The sequence below is a fragment of the Musa acuminata genome, chromosome BXJ3-10 (assembly GCF_036884655.1).
Source record: "Musa acuminata AAA Group cultivar baxijiao chromosome BXJ3-10, Cavendish_Baxijiao_AAA, whole genome shotgun sequence".
In the NCBI taxonomy this organism is placed as follows: domain Eukaryota; kingdom Viridiplantae; phylum Streptophyta; class Magnoliopsida; order Zingiberales; family Musaceae; genus Musa; species Musa acuminata.
The window spans coordinates 20,852,435-20,870,899 of NC_088358.1; the positions used below are offsets into that span (position 1 = coordinate 20,852,435).

The following is an 18,465-nucleotide window of genomic DNA, read 5'->3' on the forward strand; positions in this document are numbered from 1 at the left end:
GCTAGCAACTTAGGGGCATCTAAGAACCACCAAACCACTAGCCGAGGGAACATCTTGCTCCTCGACCATGGAGTTTAATGAACTATCCCACTACTACTCTCTTCGCTTAAACCTAGAGCTACTCGGCCCATTCGATAGAGACTCTATAAGGATCCAACTATAGTAAATGGATTAACGCTTGAAAGAGATGTATCAAAACTTTTAGTAATCTAATGGTGAGGGGTAGGTCGACCCCATATTGGGTTGGTCACCATTTATCCAGGAGGAGTCGATCCCAATAAACTTTTGTCTTTTATCATTGGAAGCTTTTGATGATACTATTGATCTAATGGAGCATATCATTATCTTCTGGACTTAAATGTCACGATATGACACTTTGGATGCTCTAATGTGTCATGCTTTTCCGACCACCTTAAAAGGCTCAACAAGAGAGTCGTATGCTCATCTGAAGTCACTATTCATTAGCTCCTTTGTTTATTTCACAAAAGGGTTTGAGCTCAACTTTCTCAGAAATGTGCGCTCGAGGTTGTTAACAGCGATGCTTCTCAAGCTCAAACAAGGTGAGAAGGAGATACTCTAAGACTTCGTCACTCGATTCACTAACAAGAAATGAGACATGGATAATGCTCATTCATCGCTCGTGATTCAGTCCTTTATGATGGGACCGAAGCCCTCCTGCCTCTTTTGGTCGTTAGCAAAAAGGACATCGACGACAGTCTCCAAGGTTTTATAAACGATCAATTAGTATATTATCATAGATTCAATGATCTCGCATAAACATGAATAATCTCGCAAGAGACCTAGGCATGAGCAACTATAAATCCGCTCCCACCCCGAGATCACCATGGTGGAGAAGTGAACGACCCGACCTTCATCGCCTAAGGTCCAAATTAATCCCCTTGAACCTAACTAGAACTTAAGTTTTTTTACATATAAAACAAAAAAGGCTTGTTAAAAGATCCTCAATCGATGCAGACTCCACCGAAGAAAAGAAACGAATCTAAGTATTATCGTTTCCATCATGATTACAACCAGGGAATATATAGTCTATCGACCCTTGCTCGCCATGCAATTGCCATGTAGGGCCCATGGGAGAAATGACTCAAACGACCTAACACCCTCTTACCCGCGTAGATAAGAGTACAAGAGGTAACTCGGGTCAGTTACTAACTACTCCCTCTACAGAATATTCATAAGAATATTCTCATAAGTCTAGGGTAGTTCAAGTCAATTACAAATTGCCTCTCTTACATAATATTCATAGGAATATTACCAAGAGTCCAAGGGACAACTTGAGTCGGTTATAAATCACCTCCCATACCAAATCATTATGGAATATTCCATATCTGAAGTATAAAAATATACCTTCAACTTTATATAGGAACTTAGACATAAAGAAATAAACCTTAGGACTAACTTGAGCGTCGAAGGGATCGGCTCGAGAAGCATATCTCGATTTTGGTCTTTGTTCAAGTGACAACACGAGAGAAGGTATTTTCCATCTCAAACAGCTACATGCACATGGATCAGGGTCACATCGTACTGACAAGGACATCAATAATATTTTTCCCTAACCGGATTCGAAAAAATAATTTTATTAAATTAACTTCATCGTCAATATTACATATTATGATCTTGTGAGACCTATTTTCATCGACACCATGTCATCTACCTATGTAGTCCCCGTGTAATCGTGTCCTACTTGGCGCTTTATTGATAACATGGTTAAATATAAACCATATATATCTTATTTAATAATTTTTATTCTATATATATATATATATATATATATATATATATATATATATATATATATATATATATATATATATATATATATATATATATATATATATATAGTATGTCAACCATGAACTAATAATATAAATTAATGAACCATATCTCATCTACCGATTTATTATTATTTTAATGATATCGATAAATAATTTAATAATATGATTACCACTATGGAACCTTGTCAAGTACTAATGCCCTCAGATGCAATGATGCTTAGTTCCCAATTATTAGTCATCCGCATTTATGAGAGTCCATGGGATCCATCCAACAATCTCATCTTTCTGCTAAACCAATGCCTCCTTGTCAAAGTTCAATCTCTTGCTGTGCCCAAAAGCATGTTCATGATTACTACAAACCCCACTTATGCGACGACGGATACAGTTAATTAGTGAGTGTCTCATGATTTTTTTTTCTGTGCTATAAGCATAAAAAAATAAGTTATAGATGTTGATGATGACGATGATATATATATATATATATATATATATATATACATCTTTTCCAAGAAAGCTTGTATTATGTATAGTAATAGAAATCGGATAACTTGATTGGGATGTCGATTCAAAATCAATTAAGATTTTATTTTATGTTTGTCTATTTATCAGTGTCGAAAATAATTGTTTGGAATATAACAAGGGGCTTTTATAGTTGTATACATGTATCAATACATGTATTATGTTTGTATACATGTATTGATAAATGGGCCTGGCCCATCCACAAATTGCAAGGTTCATTCTTCCCCACCCCCAAATCACTAGCACAATAGATTTGACACCGTGAAATCACATTTTACAAACTAATTTAACTCATTATATATATATATATTATTATTATTATTACAATTATTATTAAGGTTTTCTGGCTTTTTGTGGGAAGGCATGTTATTAGTGTCACATCTTGGTCGTCTCGGCATATGCTCGGGGAAATGGCAGTGGATCGAGGAATCTTCCTCGCTCGCTCGGCGGCAACCCCTCAGGTACGCAAGCGAGCGCAGACCACTCAACCACTAGCCCTCTCTCTCTTGCCCAACTTCCTTGGACACTACTAGGCGCCACACTCGTGGGATCGTATCCGTAGAGCCCATTCCCTGGTCCAGAAGAAACAGCCTCTTCCTTCGTCGCATCGCTATGGAGATCGATCGCGCCGTGAGGGAGGGCAGCGATCGGAGGCTGCAGACCAAGTACCGGAACGCCGTCTATGTGATCCAGAGGGCTTTCGCTCTCTACGAGTGAGATTCGTGCTCCCACCCTCCCCCCCTCTCGGCTTCTTCTTCGTTGCTTTTTTCGTCGGGTGGGATTTGCGTTCGGACGTTCTTTGGTGGGGGTTTTCTGTGAGTTTTTGATGTGGTCAATTTCTTCTCCCAATTCCGTGATTGATTCCTCTGAAGCATTACGAACCTAGGTTTTTCCTCGACTCGATGTTCGGTTTCTGTCGGAGAAGTTCTATTACTTGTTGTGGTCTTGATTCTGGATGAGTGCAAGGTTACTGTCATGGCCTCCTACCGATGAATTGGTGAGTAGGAAACAAGATTCAACAAGTTAAAAGTAAATATTCTATTGCATAAACGACATTTAGATATGATCCGAGTTCGTACATTGACCCCTACATTGTTGTTGGGGCATTACGGCTTGCTGTTGTTGCATAAAGAAGATATGTGCTCGACCATTCATATAGACACAATACCTCCTACTAAGAGGCCTTAACAAGGAATGCTTTTTTTTTTGTGGTAATCTCCTCGCTCCTCAAAAACCCACCAAAACAAACCTTTTGAACTCTTCAATACAACTCCTGATAACTACACAAATTTCTCAACTGATACTGAAGCCATATTAAGACGTGCACAATAGATACTCTTATGACCAGTGCAAGTCAGCTCCAATTGCTCCATAGCAATTCTCTGCTCTTGACATTTATCTTACAATTAAGGTGAAGGGTCGGACCATGTCACTAGATTAAATCATCTTTCTCATCTTCTTTTTCTTCTTCACATGCTGAGGGATGATGTCATCATAAAAGATGAATCCTGCCCTGTCGATCTTTAGAATTCAAGCACTGTTTCTTAAAAATTAGATCAGTCACCAACAAAATTGGTCTTCTGAACTTGTTTCGTGGGATTTTGTTTCTCTTGATTGTCAAATGTCAGTGCCAAGGTAATTGATTTAATGGTCAAATTAGGCAAGCAGAGTTGATGAGGACATTTCAGTAGTTGATTACGGGATGGCTTGGGAAAGGATGAGCAACTGCTAATACGAAATTGGCTGTGTGATTCCTATAGGCTGAACTTTTCAGTATGCTTATGTGAGTTATCTGGACTGATATGTGGGCTCTGCAACCTTCATGCTACACTGAAAATAATGTATTATTGTAGGGGTTAAAATTCCACCACATCTTGTTGTATTAGAGCAGCCTTCTTGTCTTATTAATCATGGCCACAAGTTTTACAATGAATTCTTTAATTAAAGTCGAAAACATGTTGTCTATAACATTTCCTAATTTTTCATCCATCTTGTTGATGATGGTATTAATTATAGCTATCTTGGCTGTGGAGATGTCATTGTAGAAGAACATGGATAATGCTGGAAAATCATCACTTGCTTTAATACTTAAATGACAAGATATGACCCACTTATCGGGGCCTTTTCCAGTTTGATGAGAAGAAAATGCCCTTCAGGGATGAATGAGAGCACAAAAAGAGAAATCTTACAACTGATATAATGTAGTTTTGTGTAAAGAACATAACTAGTTAACCATTTCCCAAGGGCTTACAACTACTCTATAATATGGTATTTATAAACTACTTAAAGGTATTGCAGGAGAAAGTTTTTTGTTTTTTACAATCTTGTGACTCACCGAAAACCCATTAAAGAGTTCTCCAAGGCTCTCCAATATAGCTATGGATAGCTAAAACACTTGACTAAACTGTACTTCAGTCGTACTAATAACTAAACAGCTTGCCTAACATGTACTTTAATCATAGCAGGACTCTTCAACACCAAATAAACTCATAATTGGTGTTTAGACACTCCCCGAAATATTAACCTAAGCTAACTAGGAAAATAAAACCAAAAATAGTAAAACAAGGAACCTAAATCTATTTCCGTGAGGACTTTGTGAGATAGCAAGACCATCCCTCTCCTTTCGTAATTTGACTATGAAGGGGTTGAGAAGACTTGCGTCACTTTGTGACAGAAGATTGTTTATTTTGCTTGGAAGTAGCTTAAAGTACATTAGATCAATGTTATTTGAACCAATGAATAGAAACATAGAAACATACCTAATTAAAAACTTCCAGAAAATTTGATGAAATGACTATCCATGGATAAATGTCAGACAGTGAAGTTGCTAGAGAGAGAAAACACCTTCCATATCTTTAGATATGGAAAGGATTTGGTGAGCCACCTTCTTTATCTTTAAATTTGAAAGAGAGATATTGGTAAGCCATCTGAAGCATGTTTCTAAACAATTATGCCAGTTGTACAACTTAGAGAGAAATCCAAGTGCACTGACAGTTGCTTAAAAATTGCATCTTAACAGGTTTGAGCAGGTAGCTTTCAGCTTTAATGGGGGAAAGGACTCCACTGTAAATATTTTCACACACATCTTTGTTATGTCTAAAATATATTTTAGCACTGGTCCCAATTGTATTTCTGTTGCAGGTTTTGCTGCATTTACTGCGAGCTGGCTATTATTTGCATAAAGGGAAACCTGAATGTTCAAATGGGAGCCTGTCAGATAGTGTGCTAAACTGTCCTATTCGGACCATCTATTTTGAGAGCCCTTGTGCTTTCCCTGAGATTAATTCATTTACTTATGAAACTGCCACTGTGTAAGCATGCTGTTCCTTGCCTTGATTTTTGTTATGTAACATATTGTTTTACTGTTTTAAGGTGACAATTTTTTTAAGCATGACTTTTGTCCAAGACTGTAACTTCAGTTATGATTTTTGCCATTCTTTTCTTTGCATAGTTGTGGTTTGCAACTGGAAACTATTCACTCAGATTTTAAGTCTGGCTTAGAGGCTCTGCTGAAGGAAAAACCTACCAAAGCTATTTTCCTTGGAACCAGAATTGGTGATCCTAATGCGGTATATCTTTCCATAATAATGTCAAATAAACCATGATTTATATTTACTACCATGATTCTATCAATCCACAATGCAGATGAGACTTATAATCATTCTAAGTTAGTAATTTGTACCCACAGGTTGGTCAAGAGCAGTTCTCCCCTAGTTCAATTGGATGGCCCCCTTTTATGAGGGTGAATCCTATCTTGGACTGGTCTTACAGGTTCTTCTTGAGTTAAACCAGTTATTTCTGTAATTTGAATTTTGACGGCATTTCTAATTGATATCAAAGAAGTAGTAAAAACACTCATTTAATTTTCCTTTTTTTTATATATGCCGCTGGCAGAGATGTGTGGGCCTTCATCTTAACCTGCAAAGTTCAGTACTGCAGTCTTTATGATCAAGGGTAAGCTGCAAATTGTTTGATATTGTCATTTGCTTTCTGGCATTGTATCATTATGTTATAAATCTACAGATTTTTTTTTCCCCATTCATAGTCCTGTACATGAGTTCCATTAAAGCTCCAACTCATTGATGTTGTATAATCCTTTTCTTTTTCTTTTTCTGGTGCATGTTCCTTTGACATATTGTAACCTTCTTTTTGTCTAATGTGACTTGTTCCTCGGCTTCTCAAGATCAATAACATTGTCTGCCATCTCATCTTTTGATGCAAATGATTATGCTCATATTTTTGCCATATTTCTCAAGGTTTTAGCAAACAGGCTTTGAACATCTTTTTGTAATCACCTTCCACAACATATATATGTCACTAATAAATTCTAAATTATAATTTCCCACTTATTTGAATGGTCTGGAGTCTGGACAACATGTAGTGGTTTGTGATCTTCAGAAAGATCAGTTTCATGGTCATTGGAATACTGGATTGTTTGCTGAAACTAAGAATCCAATCTTCTTGACGTCCTTTGGTTTTATAGATTGATCTTTCAAACAATACACAAACAGTAATATCAGAATTCATAGGTTTCAGGTCTTTCCTACCAATTTGTTTGTCTTAAGTAAAAAATATCTTATCTAATGTACTAAGTAAAAGTTGTGCTTTAAGTTATGCCATTATGCAAAATAATTAATCAGCTAGCTTAACCCATGTTTCACAAGGCAAGCTAAGTGGCATACTCCATACTTGCATTTTTTTGCCATGAGCTAGAACATTCCACACTCCAGGTAATTAACTATGATCAGATTTGGTATCTGCAGTTCTACTTTTGCTCAATAGATTAACAATGACTTAGCATGATAGCAGCATTGCTTTGTCTGATCTTTTTCTATCATTTGATTAACTCTGTTATCATACTGAGTCACTGACACACAATATTACTTTTGTTTAGATATACTTCCATTGGGAGCATATATGACACAGTTCCAAATGCATTGTTGAGCATTGCTGATTCTTTAAATGCTAAAGGGACTTTTAAACCTGCATATATGCTTTCGGATGGAAGGCTAGAAAGGGCTGGGAGAACAAAGAAGATGCATCTGAAATGTAGTAGTACTTCTCCGAATAATGGTGTGATCAGTGTTACGTCAAGTGGTTTCTTCACGGCATCAATTGTTGTTGTAGGTGATGAGATTCTGTAAGTCATCTCATGTTTATCATACTAAAAGGTTTTCAAATACTGCTGATTTTCTGAAAAAAAGAATCTAGTAGATATTTTGGATATTTTTCTGTACAAGTCCTTTTATTACCATGCTTTCCCAAATTATTGATGTTTTTTATGACAATCAAAATCATCTTTTGCTTGACTGAGTTTGACCCTTTGAGTTATCTTAACTTGGTAATTATTACTTTCCTCTAGTGACAATGCCCTTCAGAATTCCCTGCAAGTGGAACAACTTCTTCACATTATTTATGAAAATGTCCTCAAGCAAATTGTGAAGTTTTTCCTGATTTGGAGACATATTTTTCATGTTCTTTGTATCCACAAGATGCCCTTTTAAAATCTTGCAGGAGACCAATAAGACAATAGATTTTGAACTGTTAGAAAACAATACATTCAGAAAATTAACGTAGTTGAGGATGTTGAGATGGATGACTGGTAGTGTATGAATATTCAAAGTAAGAATCAGCAGAATTTTGCAACTTGAATGTAGCTCAAGCTAAGGATGATAGAGATTGTCCCTCCTTTTGACTTAGAGCACAACCTAAATATTTTAAGCTGTTTATGAAGCCAAAACTCAAGTATCGTGGGGCTTATACCACTGATTTTGATGCTAGAGTTTGCTTGAACTGTAGCTCAAACAGAAGATAGTTGATAGAGATGACATGAAAATTACAATTGCCTTCCTTTTCCCGTAGTGGTTTTTATGTTTTTATGTTCATCACTTGCTGACATTGCTCGCAGATGCTGGGGATATTTGTTTATTGTTAGGATCAAAGAATGGGGTGTTATAAAATGCCCTATGGAATTTATCTGTTGTCTCTAGCCTGAAGCGTTTCTAGTTATCTACCTTGATTCTGTAAGCTACATTTAACATCACTCTTCCATGGCCCATATACATGCAGATCCATATCATTATATGGTGAAGGAAAATAGACACAGGAGAACCAGAGTAAGGGAGGCCATCAGTTATTCTTTCTTAATTAAATTTTTGCGAAAATCATGTTTATATCTTGAGGATGGCTGATTTTCTAGAACTCTGTAAATTGGATAACCTTATCAATCAAGTTATGATCTCAATAGTTGCTTGATCCTTAAAATAGAGACTACCATGAACTAAGTTTTTCTTCACTTACTCAGGGACAGATAATTTACAAACTGAACTGACTCAAATTCATTTAACTCTACTAAGTGCTTAACCATTACCCTATTTGTTTACCTATGTGGCCCATAATCAATTTATTGTGGGTGGATGTTGCTTCCTTACAATAATCTCATTGCTTGACATGTAGAAGTCAATGTAGTGCTCTTTGTCTTGAACTGGTGTTTTGTTGTGGATTTTGGCAGCATCCAGTGGGAACTGATGGTATGAAAAGAGGAAAAAGAATGAAAGACTGTGATACATTGTTAGCAAATGGGTAGGTTAGACGGGTCGTATCAAGGATAGGTGTTAGATCAACTGATGAATTTGGAAGATTGTGATGTAGAGAGGGCTAGGGTGGTAATGGAGAGTTGTTGGTGTAGGGCAAGACCTGAACACTTTTTTGCACCTACATATCCAAACATAATCGCTTTCATATATAATTATGTTTTACTTGTTTATTTTTCTACAACATTTAGCATATAATCATCTGAAGTGAACCTTTTGGCAGTTCTGTTCTATATATTAAAGAGATACTATGTTGGTGCACATTTGTTTTTAGGTTTGCCACTGCTGAGGACAAACTAAGTGCAGCATTGTGCAAAAAGCTCTATGGCATTGGTTGGCAAGTAACTCATGTGGCAGTTGTCCAGAATGAAGTGAGGCAACTTATCTATTACGATATTTGTTAGCTCTCATAAATTCATGCTGTATGTCTCAATTTCAAAATTATGTAGACAACATGATTCTCTTCCTAGCTCTTGTAAATGTTCAACTTCTCAATTATTTGGTCATCTGAGTAACAAATGTTGTCTGCTGTTTTTACGCACGATTTTATTAAAAAAAAGCAGTTTGGAATAGTTTTAGGTCAGATAAATAATCCCATGACAAATATTGAAGTGGTTCCTCTCTTTTATTCTTATTTTTGAATGTTGGCATAAAAATAATTTTATAAGAGGCAATTTTGGTATTTCTGTTGATGCAGATTGATTCTGTGGCTGAAGAAGTTGAACGACGGAAGTTTACAAACAACCTGGTTTGTTTCAGTGACCTTCAGCTCTCTTAGTAATTAATTTTTCTAGGTTTTTTTTTCAGCACCAAGTCTATGTAGAATTGATCAATGAACTTGTTTTTTGCAGGTGTTCTTGTTTGGAGGATTTGGCCCTATGCAGTCTGATGTTTCATTAGCAGGTGTTGCAAAAGCTTTTGGAGTTCGGCTGGTCAGTTGATGGGAATTTGTCTGTGAACCAATATTGTGTAGTCTAAACTTAAACTATATAGTGCTGCACTGCCTTTTGAAAAGTCCTGCCATCGCAGTACTTTATTTGTTCTCTTTCACAAAAAGAATAGAGTTTTATCTAATTAATTGGATGCCAATACTATTGAGTCATTGACACATCATTTACCCTTTTATTATGATAAAATTTGCAGCTTACTGAATGGAATATGTGAAAATTATGGTGCATTGCTTCAATAAAATTGTACTACCATCTTTATACTTTTCTCCATCACCATGTTGTAGAGTTTTATAATTAGCTGTGGCATTTATAGGATAAGGAGAATTATAGATAAAAAGGATTGGAAGGTGGAAATAGAAGATAAATGCTTTTGGTGGTTCTATATTTAAATACTTGCTAGAGATAACAGATTGTGATCTGCTGCAGTTGATTAGTTTTCAATTACAAATAATCGTTACTTAAAAATGCTTGTCATACTTTTTTAACATGTTTTAGGACCGATATTCATCACATACTTTTTCTATATATTTGTTTTACTTGAGGAAGTATCAGATATTCCAAATAATTATTAAAAAATTGGATAGTTTTGGGGTTCTTGGTAATTCTTCTTAGATTCATCTTGTAAGGACATTGTTTATGTGTCTTGGGTAAATTACACAGATAATTCCTGAATGATAGGTCCAATTTCAAATTAGTGCCCAAACTTCAAGGTGTTTCAATTGAGTCCCTAAACTTAAATATCCATTGCAATCAAGTCCTACCATTAGTTTCTGTCAAGAGGAATTGGTGAAGTGCTGATCTGTAGTGCAGTCATCTGTGTCCGAAACATAAACTATGGATCAGTCAAATCAAAACATTTTATGTCAATTTCTAGGAAGTGGGAAGGAGGAAAACATGAAAAGAGGAGAAGTAATCATGAGAATGAAGAGGATAGTGTATAAAAAAAAAATCCTAGACAAAGTAAGAAGATCTTTGGTTAGAATTTTCCTGCTTTTTCAGGCAAACTAGGCCTACACATTAGCCTTCCATCAAGAATCCTTAATGAAAACTGAGACAATTTACAATGACCAATAAAATTTTGGGACTTGATTGAGACAAATTGAAGTGTATAAACCAATTTGAAATCAGCACTATAGTACAGGGAGTACTATTGTTATATACTCTGCTGAATTTTAATGGTGGAGATGGATATTTGAATTTGAAGTTGCTATTTTTCCATTGAGGACATTAGAATAATAATGAGTCTTCTTTCATGATAAACTTTTCGTTTCACTTTTTTATACATAGTAGTAGCATGTTGTTGAATAAGAACTCTTTCTTAATTAATGTCAGTGGAGCTCATAGTTGTTACTATGTCATGATCACATCACATTCGTTGTTAACCTGCACATGTATGATGCTAGACATATAATACACCAAATGTAAAGGGTATCTTTTAGTTTGCTATATTAAAGCTGCATCTTGTCCTATTTCTTTTAGGTTTCCCATCATGGCATGTCCATACCATGTCAAATCAGTATTCCATCTCATTATCTGTGATTCCAGAGTTTCAGTTACTCTCAAAACTCATGCATTGGCTAATACGAGGTCAAGTTTGGCCACTTCTCAGCAAGGATTAATATATTATCCATTTATCCATACTGTGTTATCCTTTTTTTAAGTTTCTGATAGCTATCACAATTGTCCCTTTTTCTCTTATCTCTTTGTTCTTTCTCTCAGTCTCTCTCGTCCCTCTTCCCTCCATCTCTTTCTTGTTGCATCACCATTGCCGTCACCTCCTTGCTGCCTTGTCGCCATCACCACCTCCTCCCTGCTGCCTTGCTGCCATCTTCTCTTCTTCGTTGTCACATTGTCGTTCCCACCTCCCTGCTGCTGCCTAACCGCCTCATCTCCTCCTCACTGCCATGTGGCTATCACGCCTGCCTCTTCATTGCTGCCTTGTCATCACCATCTCCCCCTCCCTTTTGTGTTGCCGCCACTTCTTTCTCCTGCGCCTTTGCTTCTTATTCCTCTGCTGCCTCCTCTCCCTCCACTTTATACTTTATAGTCTCTCTGGTCATCTTCTGAAATCAAGTGTCAATATACCACCCATACCAATATTCTACCAGTAGTATTGATGGTTGGTATCACTGGCGAACAATGATTTTGATTCATGCTCCTTAGAGAGCCATCTGTATATCACTGGGTCTCTACTATAGTCTTCTTAAGCGTTGTGTTGTACTCACAAATTTTGGGCAATACTTTTACAGAGGAATTGGCTGTAGAAAATAACTTTCAGTGCCAATGCATGCCAAAACTGGAAATTTTAAGCTCTGATGCTTTTTTGTGGGAGGTTGCCTATTCTCTCACCAGTATTTTTTTTGCAGCAAAATAATTTGCCCTGCTTGATCTGTTGTGTTGATCTGCCTTAAACTAGGCTGTTGATCTTGCTGATCATCTAAAGCTTCGTTCATTGATTGAGTCCTGTTGATCCCCAGGTCACTGCATGTAATTTCTCATTTTTATTTGTATTTAGACTGGGGTGTACTTAACTTCCCAGAGTAGCAATCCTCCTTAGCTTGTTCTTCAAAATGGACCGATGCATTTGTTTGGTCATTAAGATGCCACAATGAGCTTTTCCCAGTTAAATTGGTACATATCCTACCAGCTAACATTTCAATTTATACAATTCAACAAAACTATTTTTTCTTCTTATTCAGCTTATAGGTTTTCAAGAACTATGCTCTTCTTTAATCTGATCTCCGAAAAAACTGGCAACTTAAATGAATCAACCATGTTCAATTACTCGTCTGCTTCTGCATGCTTTCATTTCTTCACCACATGCTCATAGTGGTTAGTCAGAGATCAACTTATATTTCATCATTAGGTTGAGAAATGGATTTGATGTAGTTAGGTAAATCTATATTTTGTAAAATCATTTAGAATTTCAATCTTTTTTAAGTGTTGTAGATTCAATTTGCACCTCTGTGATCTGCGATCATAACTTGTAGGGAGGTTATGGCCTAGCATAACTGTATATTGTGCAAAAATTTCACACTACTGATTTATGGTAGTGTTGAAAGTCCTCATTCCTTTTAATCTGCATTATAATTCTTATTAATTTTGTAGTATAATTTGATAGTTCTGTTTAATGAGACAGTCTGCTTGAGGAGACAGTTGTTTACATATAGCTCTTACGCAAACATTTTTCATCTTTATTTTGGTTGTCAGGCTCCTGATGAAGAGTTTGAGGAGTATCTTAGGCATCTTATAGGAAAGCACTGCACTGGTGACCGAAACGAGGTGATGCATAAATACTTGAGCATCTGGCCTTTTTTTTGTCTCATCACTTCTGCTATTAGTTATTACATTTAAATATATTTATGTGAGGTTATTTACAATTATACATTAACAAAATTTTATTGCATGTTATTTGGTAGAGGTGTTTGCTCAAGTCTGGTATGCTGGACTTATTTAGACATTGTTCTTACTGAGAGACTTCTTTTGGTTGAGCTCTCAATTGGCACATGGTGCCTTGGAAGATTTTGATGTCTCAGATGAGGGTTTAAGTTATGTTATTTTTTTCAATTTAAAGGAAAGCTTCTTCTGCCAATGTCAAACTTACATTGGTCATATGTTGACTCATAGAAACAGTGTATTGTTTTATGTTAATTGTCTTAGAATTGTTAATACTCGATCTTGTTTTACCTAGCAGTACTCGTACATGGTGCCTAATTTTGCTGGAAATTGCGACAGGAGTGTTCTGGGGAAAAGAATGTATTAGTTTATAATCACTACTTGGAAAGGATGTGTAAGGCATGATACTTCATTTACCACATAAACTGAAAGCAAAATTAATGGTGTCTGTACACCTTTATTGTATGTGTAAGAGTTCCCTGTAAGTTTTCCCTCACATTTTGATTTGACTATCAACATGATTTCATGACCACCTATTACATTCATGATGGTAAAACATGGAGAACAATCCTAATTTCTTACATTTTGCATGGATGTTATTGTCAGTAAATATGCTTTCTGTTGCTCTTCAAGTACATCTAAGAAAAAAAATTTGTCTATTGAATTCTCTTAAATTAAATCTTAAGTCATTTATTTGACTAGTAATTCTTGACTGCACAATCTGCACTGTTGAAATGTAAATAGTAAATACAAGGGAAAAATTATTTTCTTTTGAATAGCGATTAGAGTGTTTGCATGACAAGATAACAATTCTTCTGCTAGAGATTTGTTCGTAATCTTTAGAGAAGGATTTCTACCACTAATGCCATACTCAGGTTTCCTGTCATTCTTCATGCTTAATGTGTTGTAGTTCCAATGGATGATCTAGTTTTACTCACATGTACTTGACTTGGTGCTTGTAAATTTATCTTTCCATTTATGGATCTTCCAGTCAGTGTTTGGATAAATAATGTTAGATGTTTAGCTAATTAGTATTTGTTGCCAAAAAACAGTCAACTTTACTTTATCATCCTTTTCCAGATGGCTCTATTGCCTGAAGGCATAACTGAGTTGCTGCAACATGAAAAGCTGCCTCTGCCATTGGTACGTCTATCTTCATATAAATTGTGCTGGTTGATAATTATCTCGTACATTTATGTTTGACATTAATTCCAGAAATCTAGCTTGCATTTACTGACATGGAAAATGAGCTTCACACCTGTTTACAAATATATATCTATCTTGACATTTTAATCGGTATTGTCTTTGCAAAGAGGGATAAGTAAGACCTCACCCTTTTTTTACCATTAAAGAATGGATATAAACAAGTATGAAGCCCTCTGCATGAGGTGATGTTTGAAAGGAGAAAATGAGAATGTAGAAACTGAAAGTGATTAGAAGGGGAGGAGCAACTGAATTACAAGGTGTACAAGTTGATTATGGTGTGCTTGGAGCTGTCTAGAGTCCTCCGAGAAAATATCCTATAACATTGTTCATCCTGAATAGGTTACAAAAGACGAATACCAAAATAAACAAAAGAATGAGAATTTTTTGCTTAAAAATATTATAAGCTCTTTCTAATGCAAACCAGCAGGTGAAGGTGACAAAAATGATCTCTTTCCTTAATATTGTTTGAATTCCACGGTTGGAACTCTGAATTTCTTTTCCAATTAATTCTCCTTATGGGCCATTCGGTACCCCATCATATGGAATACAATATGCAGAGATTTGATGAAACTGCACATAATTTGAGGGCTATTCCAGTATTTACTAGATATTTTATGATTGTTTGGTGGATCATTAGAAATCATCAAGATGCACATTGCACAAGAGAAACAATGTACTTTCTATTCCCATAAATGTTTACTGGTAATATATTTTATAAACTTCCTTTTTCCTTCTTGTCCTTACTTTCTTTTTCTTATTTTTGTACCCTTCAACAGGCTCTTCTTCATGAATTTCTTCTTCCAATTTCCTCGTCTCTTGTTCTTTTACATTTCTATACCTTTTAACAAGTATGACAGTTAGATGTGAGAATTCCTATAGAAGAACAAGGTTGTTAGGTCTATTGATTACCAGTATGAAGCGAAGACAATTTACTTATATGCAGATTATCACAGAAACTATCGCAATGATGATAAATTCCATCCTCCTGCAAAGTTTATGAATGAAATTTCAGTATGCGATTGGGTCAGAGCCCAATGGAATCCTCTTCAAGTCTTGACAAAGGAATTGCTTGTAACCTGTAAATTGGAAGGTCCAGTAATATATCCAGGTATGCCTTAGTATTAAGGGAAAGAAAATCTCTCGTTATACATGCGAATCTCTTGATTAACCAGCATTAAAGCCACCAAGCTGAGCTAGCCCTTTTCTTCTTCCAATCAAGATATGTTTCTACAATTTAATTGTGTTATTCAATCTTATTTTGGTATAAGTTTGCTGCATTCTATTGTGTTTCTGTAGAAAGTGCTCTTCAACTCCACATTAGCTATGATGTTGTTTGTAAAACTGCTATTTGTTCTACTCTATGCTACTCTATCAGGCTTCATCTGATTGCTTATTGGTTGTAAGTTTTCTAGCATAATTTGTTGTAGCACATCATTGATGATAGTTCCTTTATTCCCACTGTGCCATAAGTAACTTGTATGTGTACTACTGTTCAAATGCATATATCTTTTTTTTATTTGGCATAGCAGTATGAATATTTGTGTTTGCATCTAACTATTTTAAAGTTATCTTCTGCTTGTTAAGCAGTTTTCTTTGCCTGAGCATGTGTTCATTTTCTTCTATTGCAGATCAAATGTCAAAATGTGATTATTCTTGCTGCAACAAATGTTTTTGAACTGGAAACTCAATGGGATTGTCTTCTTGAATTACCTAATACCCCATTAGTGCAGTTGGCGCCATTCGTGTCAAAGCATCTTAGTAGCATGCTTTCTGATGTATGTATCATATTTCAGCTTTAGTAATTTGATAAATGCACTGCTTAAAACAAAAGTAAGTTCTTATTTTTGCTACACATGCAATAGAGTATCATCACTGCTATACGTTGCAACTTAAGCTTCTTATTAATCAGATCAGAATGTTTAAAAGGATTGTGAACTCCTAAACTTAATATCCTTTTTTTCGTTAATAAATTTGTATAATTGCAAATGTACATGTATACATGCATCTATATATCGTAAAGTTCTCATTGCGTGCCAAAGCTGGCTCGAAAACAAATGAGGTTTATGAGGCATACCATCTTGAGTTAGGAAGTGAATTATCTCTGTTCCATCATGTAACATGTGTAATCTATGATATACTCTCGCTTAAAGCCCCTCTACGTGTCAGTCCAGCATGATGTACTGGTACTGGGGCGTGCCAGTAATGTGCCGACACATTCTGTGTTGACCAATCCAGGTACTTTTCCCAACCAGCACATGGATGGCATTGACATCCATTACTGGAAATACAGTAGATGATTTCTATATTAGTAAAGTTATTTTTGGGTTCATCAATTGTGTGAATTCTTATTTTCAAACTTGGCAAATTACCTCATCAACAATTTTTGTTAATAGAATTTCTGTAGAACCTGACCTGGTGAGTGTTCTCTAAATGTATACTGGATTTTTTCATTACTTTTTAATCTTGAAAACTGACAAGCTATTAATATCCTTGTTTCTTGTCTTGTTGTTTGCAGGTTGAAATTGCTCAAACAATATCAAAGTTATGCCTTGAATTCCCAGATGTTTATATAGGTGAGACTATCAGCTTCTACATATACATCAATGTTAAGAATTTTAAAAGAGAACTAACTACTGATTAGCAGTGTCTTAACATCTGGATGGCTTAAGCAGCTTTCAAATCTTGAATACGATTCTTCTCCTACTGATTGTTGTTGCACAATGTAGGATGCCAACGGAAATCCAGGGTCCAGTCTCTCATAAGTTTTGTTGGGAAGGTACCTAATCTAAGCATGATTACTAGATAAAAAGTGATGGCTTCAGTATTGCTCTAAATACATTTGCCTTGCAAACCGATCGACATCTGATCATGACAATGTTAATACCCGACCTTCACATTTGCTTCAGGACAATACAAGAATTGAATTGGCTGCCGGGAGATTGTGTAACAGCTTCCCAGAAGGAGCTTTCTCCGAAGTCAACTGTGGCTGATGCATTCAATTATTCAGGTTTGGCTGGTAGGCGGAAGGCGAAGCTGATCCTTGTATTGTAGTTGGAGTGGAGGAGCCATTCTCAAAGCTCTCTGTTCCTGCCCAACCACTCTTTGCACTTCTGAAGCAGCAGTTTCTTCGGTAAAGGACCAATTAAACTGCTGAGTAAGGCATCAGGCTTTCCTGGTAATAATTTATTGACAACCTAAGAAACTTTTCAAGATCAATACTGTACGTCCACGTTTTTCTTGGAGAAGGTTAAGAAACAAAAAATTGAGATAAACTCAAGTGACTTGTGGAATCAGACTCGAACTACCCTCTTTGATTTCACGCTGCAGAAAGCCATTTGTTTGTCAAAAACCTACGGAACAGTGCGATCGATGAGACCCTTATGAGTCAAAGAACTGCATCAAATCCTTGGCTTTGTATCCGAGCAGGTAAGCTCTCTGTATGTACTTGAACTTATTTTTCAGATACCTGCAGTAGTACACAAAGTCGAAGATAATCCATGCTAAGAGCAAGATCTATGGTTGTACTCCTTGTAGTAGTACGTGTATATTCCTGTCAAGAGCTCAAAAGACTGTCCTCAAATATGGAATGCGTTTTGTTACGATGTCTTAAATTAATTTATTAAAAATTGAGGGTCTAAAATATTATATGATATATTTTTGAATATATTAGACAATTTAGTTGGTAAAGATTTTGATAGTTTATTAGAAGATTTTTGTTTGAATTCATCTTTATTATTTATTTTTTTATAAAAAAAGAAAATTAAGTTTCAAATCTTACTAGATATATTTTTACACCTTAGTGTTATACTCATTGGATGTATTATTACAGTTTCCTATCTAATATCTACCTTGTATTGAAGTAACTTGTATACGAAGTCATTTACGTATGACTCAAATGATGTGATGCATTTTGTAGCACCTGCCACAGGATCGAGCTTTTTGGTACAAGCCTCTTACCATGAAAGAGACATCCTTTGACTCATCTCTTCCTACTTTTGACAGGCGTGA

General features: G+C 35.8%; 1 protein-coding gene across 2 annotated transcripts; it reads left to right on the forward strand.

The window, feature by feature from the left end:
- The first annotated feature begins 2,699 nt into the window (after positions 1-2,699).
- Positions 2,700-18,109, forward strand: LOC135651630 (uncharacterized). Of its 2 annotated transcripts, XM_065171859.1 has the most exons (16): positions 2,700-3,025; positions 5,332-5,377; positions 5,454-5,623; positions 5,764-5,881; positions 6,001-6,083; positions 6,207-6,266; positions 7,207-7,452; positions 9,180-9,276; positions 9,603-9,653; positions 9,757-9,837; positions 13,066-13,137; positions 14,332-14,394; positions 16,086-16,232; positions 16,973-17,030; positions 17,184-17,233; positions 17,364-18,109. In XM_065171859.1, exons 1-16 carry the CDS (start codon positions 2,925-2,927, stop codon positions 17,445-17,447), a joined length of 1,527 nt encoding a protein of 508 aa, XP_065027931.1. In that variant the 5' UTR covers positions 2,700-2,924; the 3' UTR covers positions 17,448-18,109. The 2 variants fall into 2 exon arrangements, 1 of the variants encoding a protein (XP_065027931.1); XR_010501883.1 differs by lacking the exons at positions 16,973-17,030; positions 17,184-17,233; positions 17,364-18,109 and adding an exon at positions 15,401-15,565 and having other exon boundaries at positions 16,086-16,217.
- Positions 18,110-18,465: the final 356 nt, after the last annotated feature.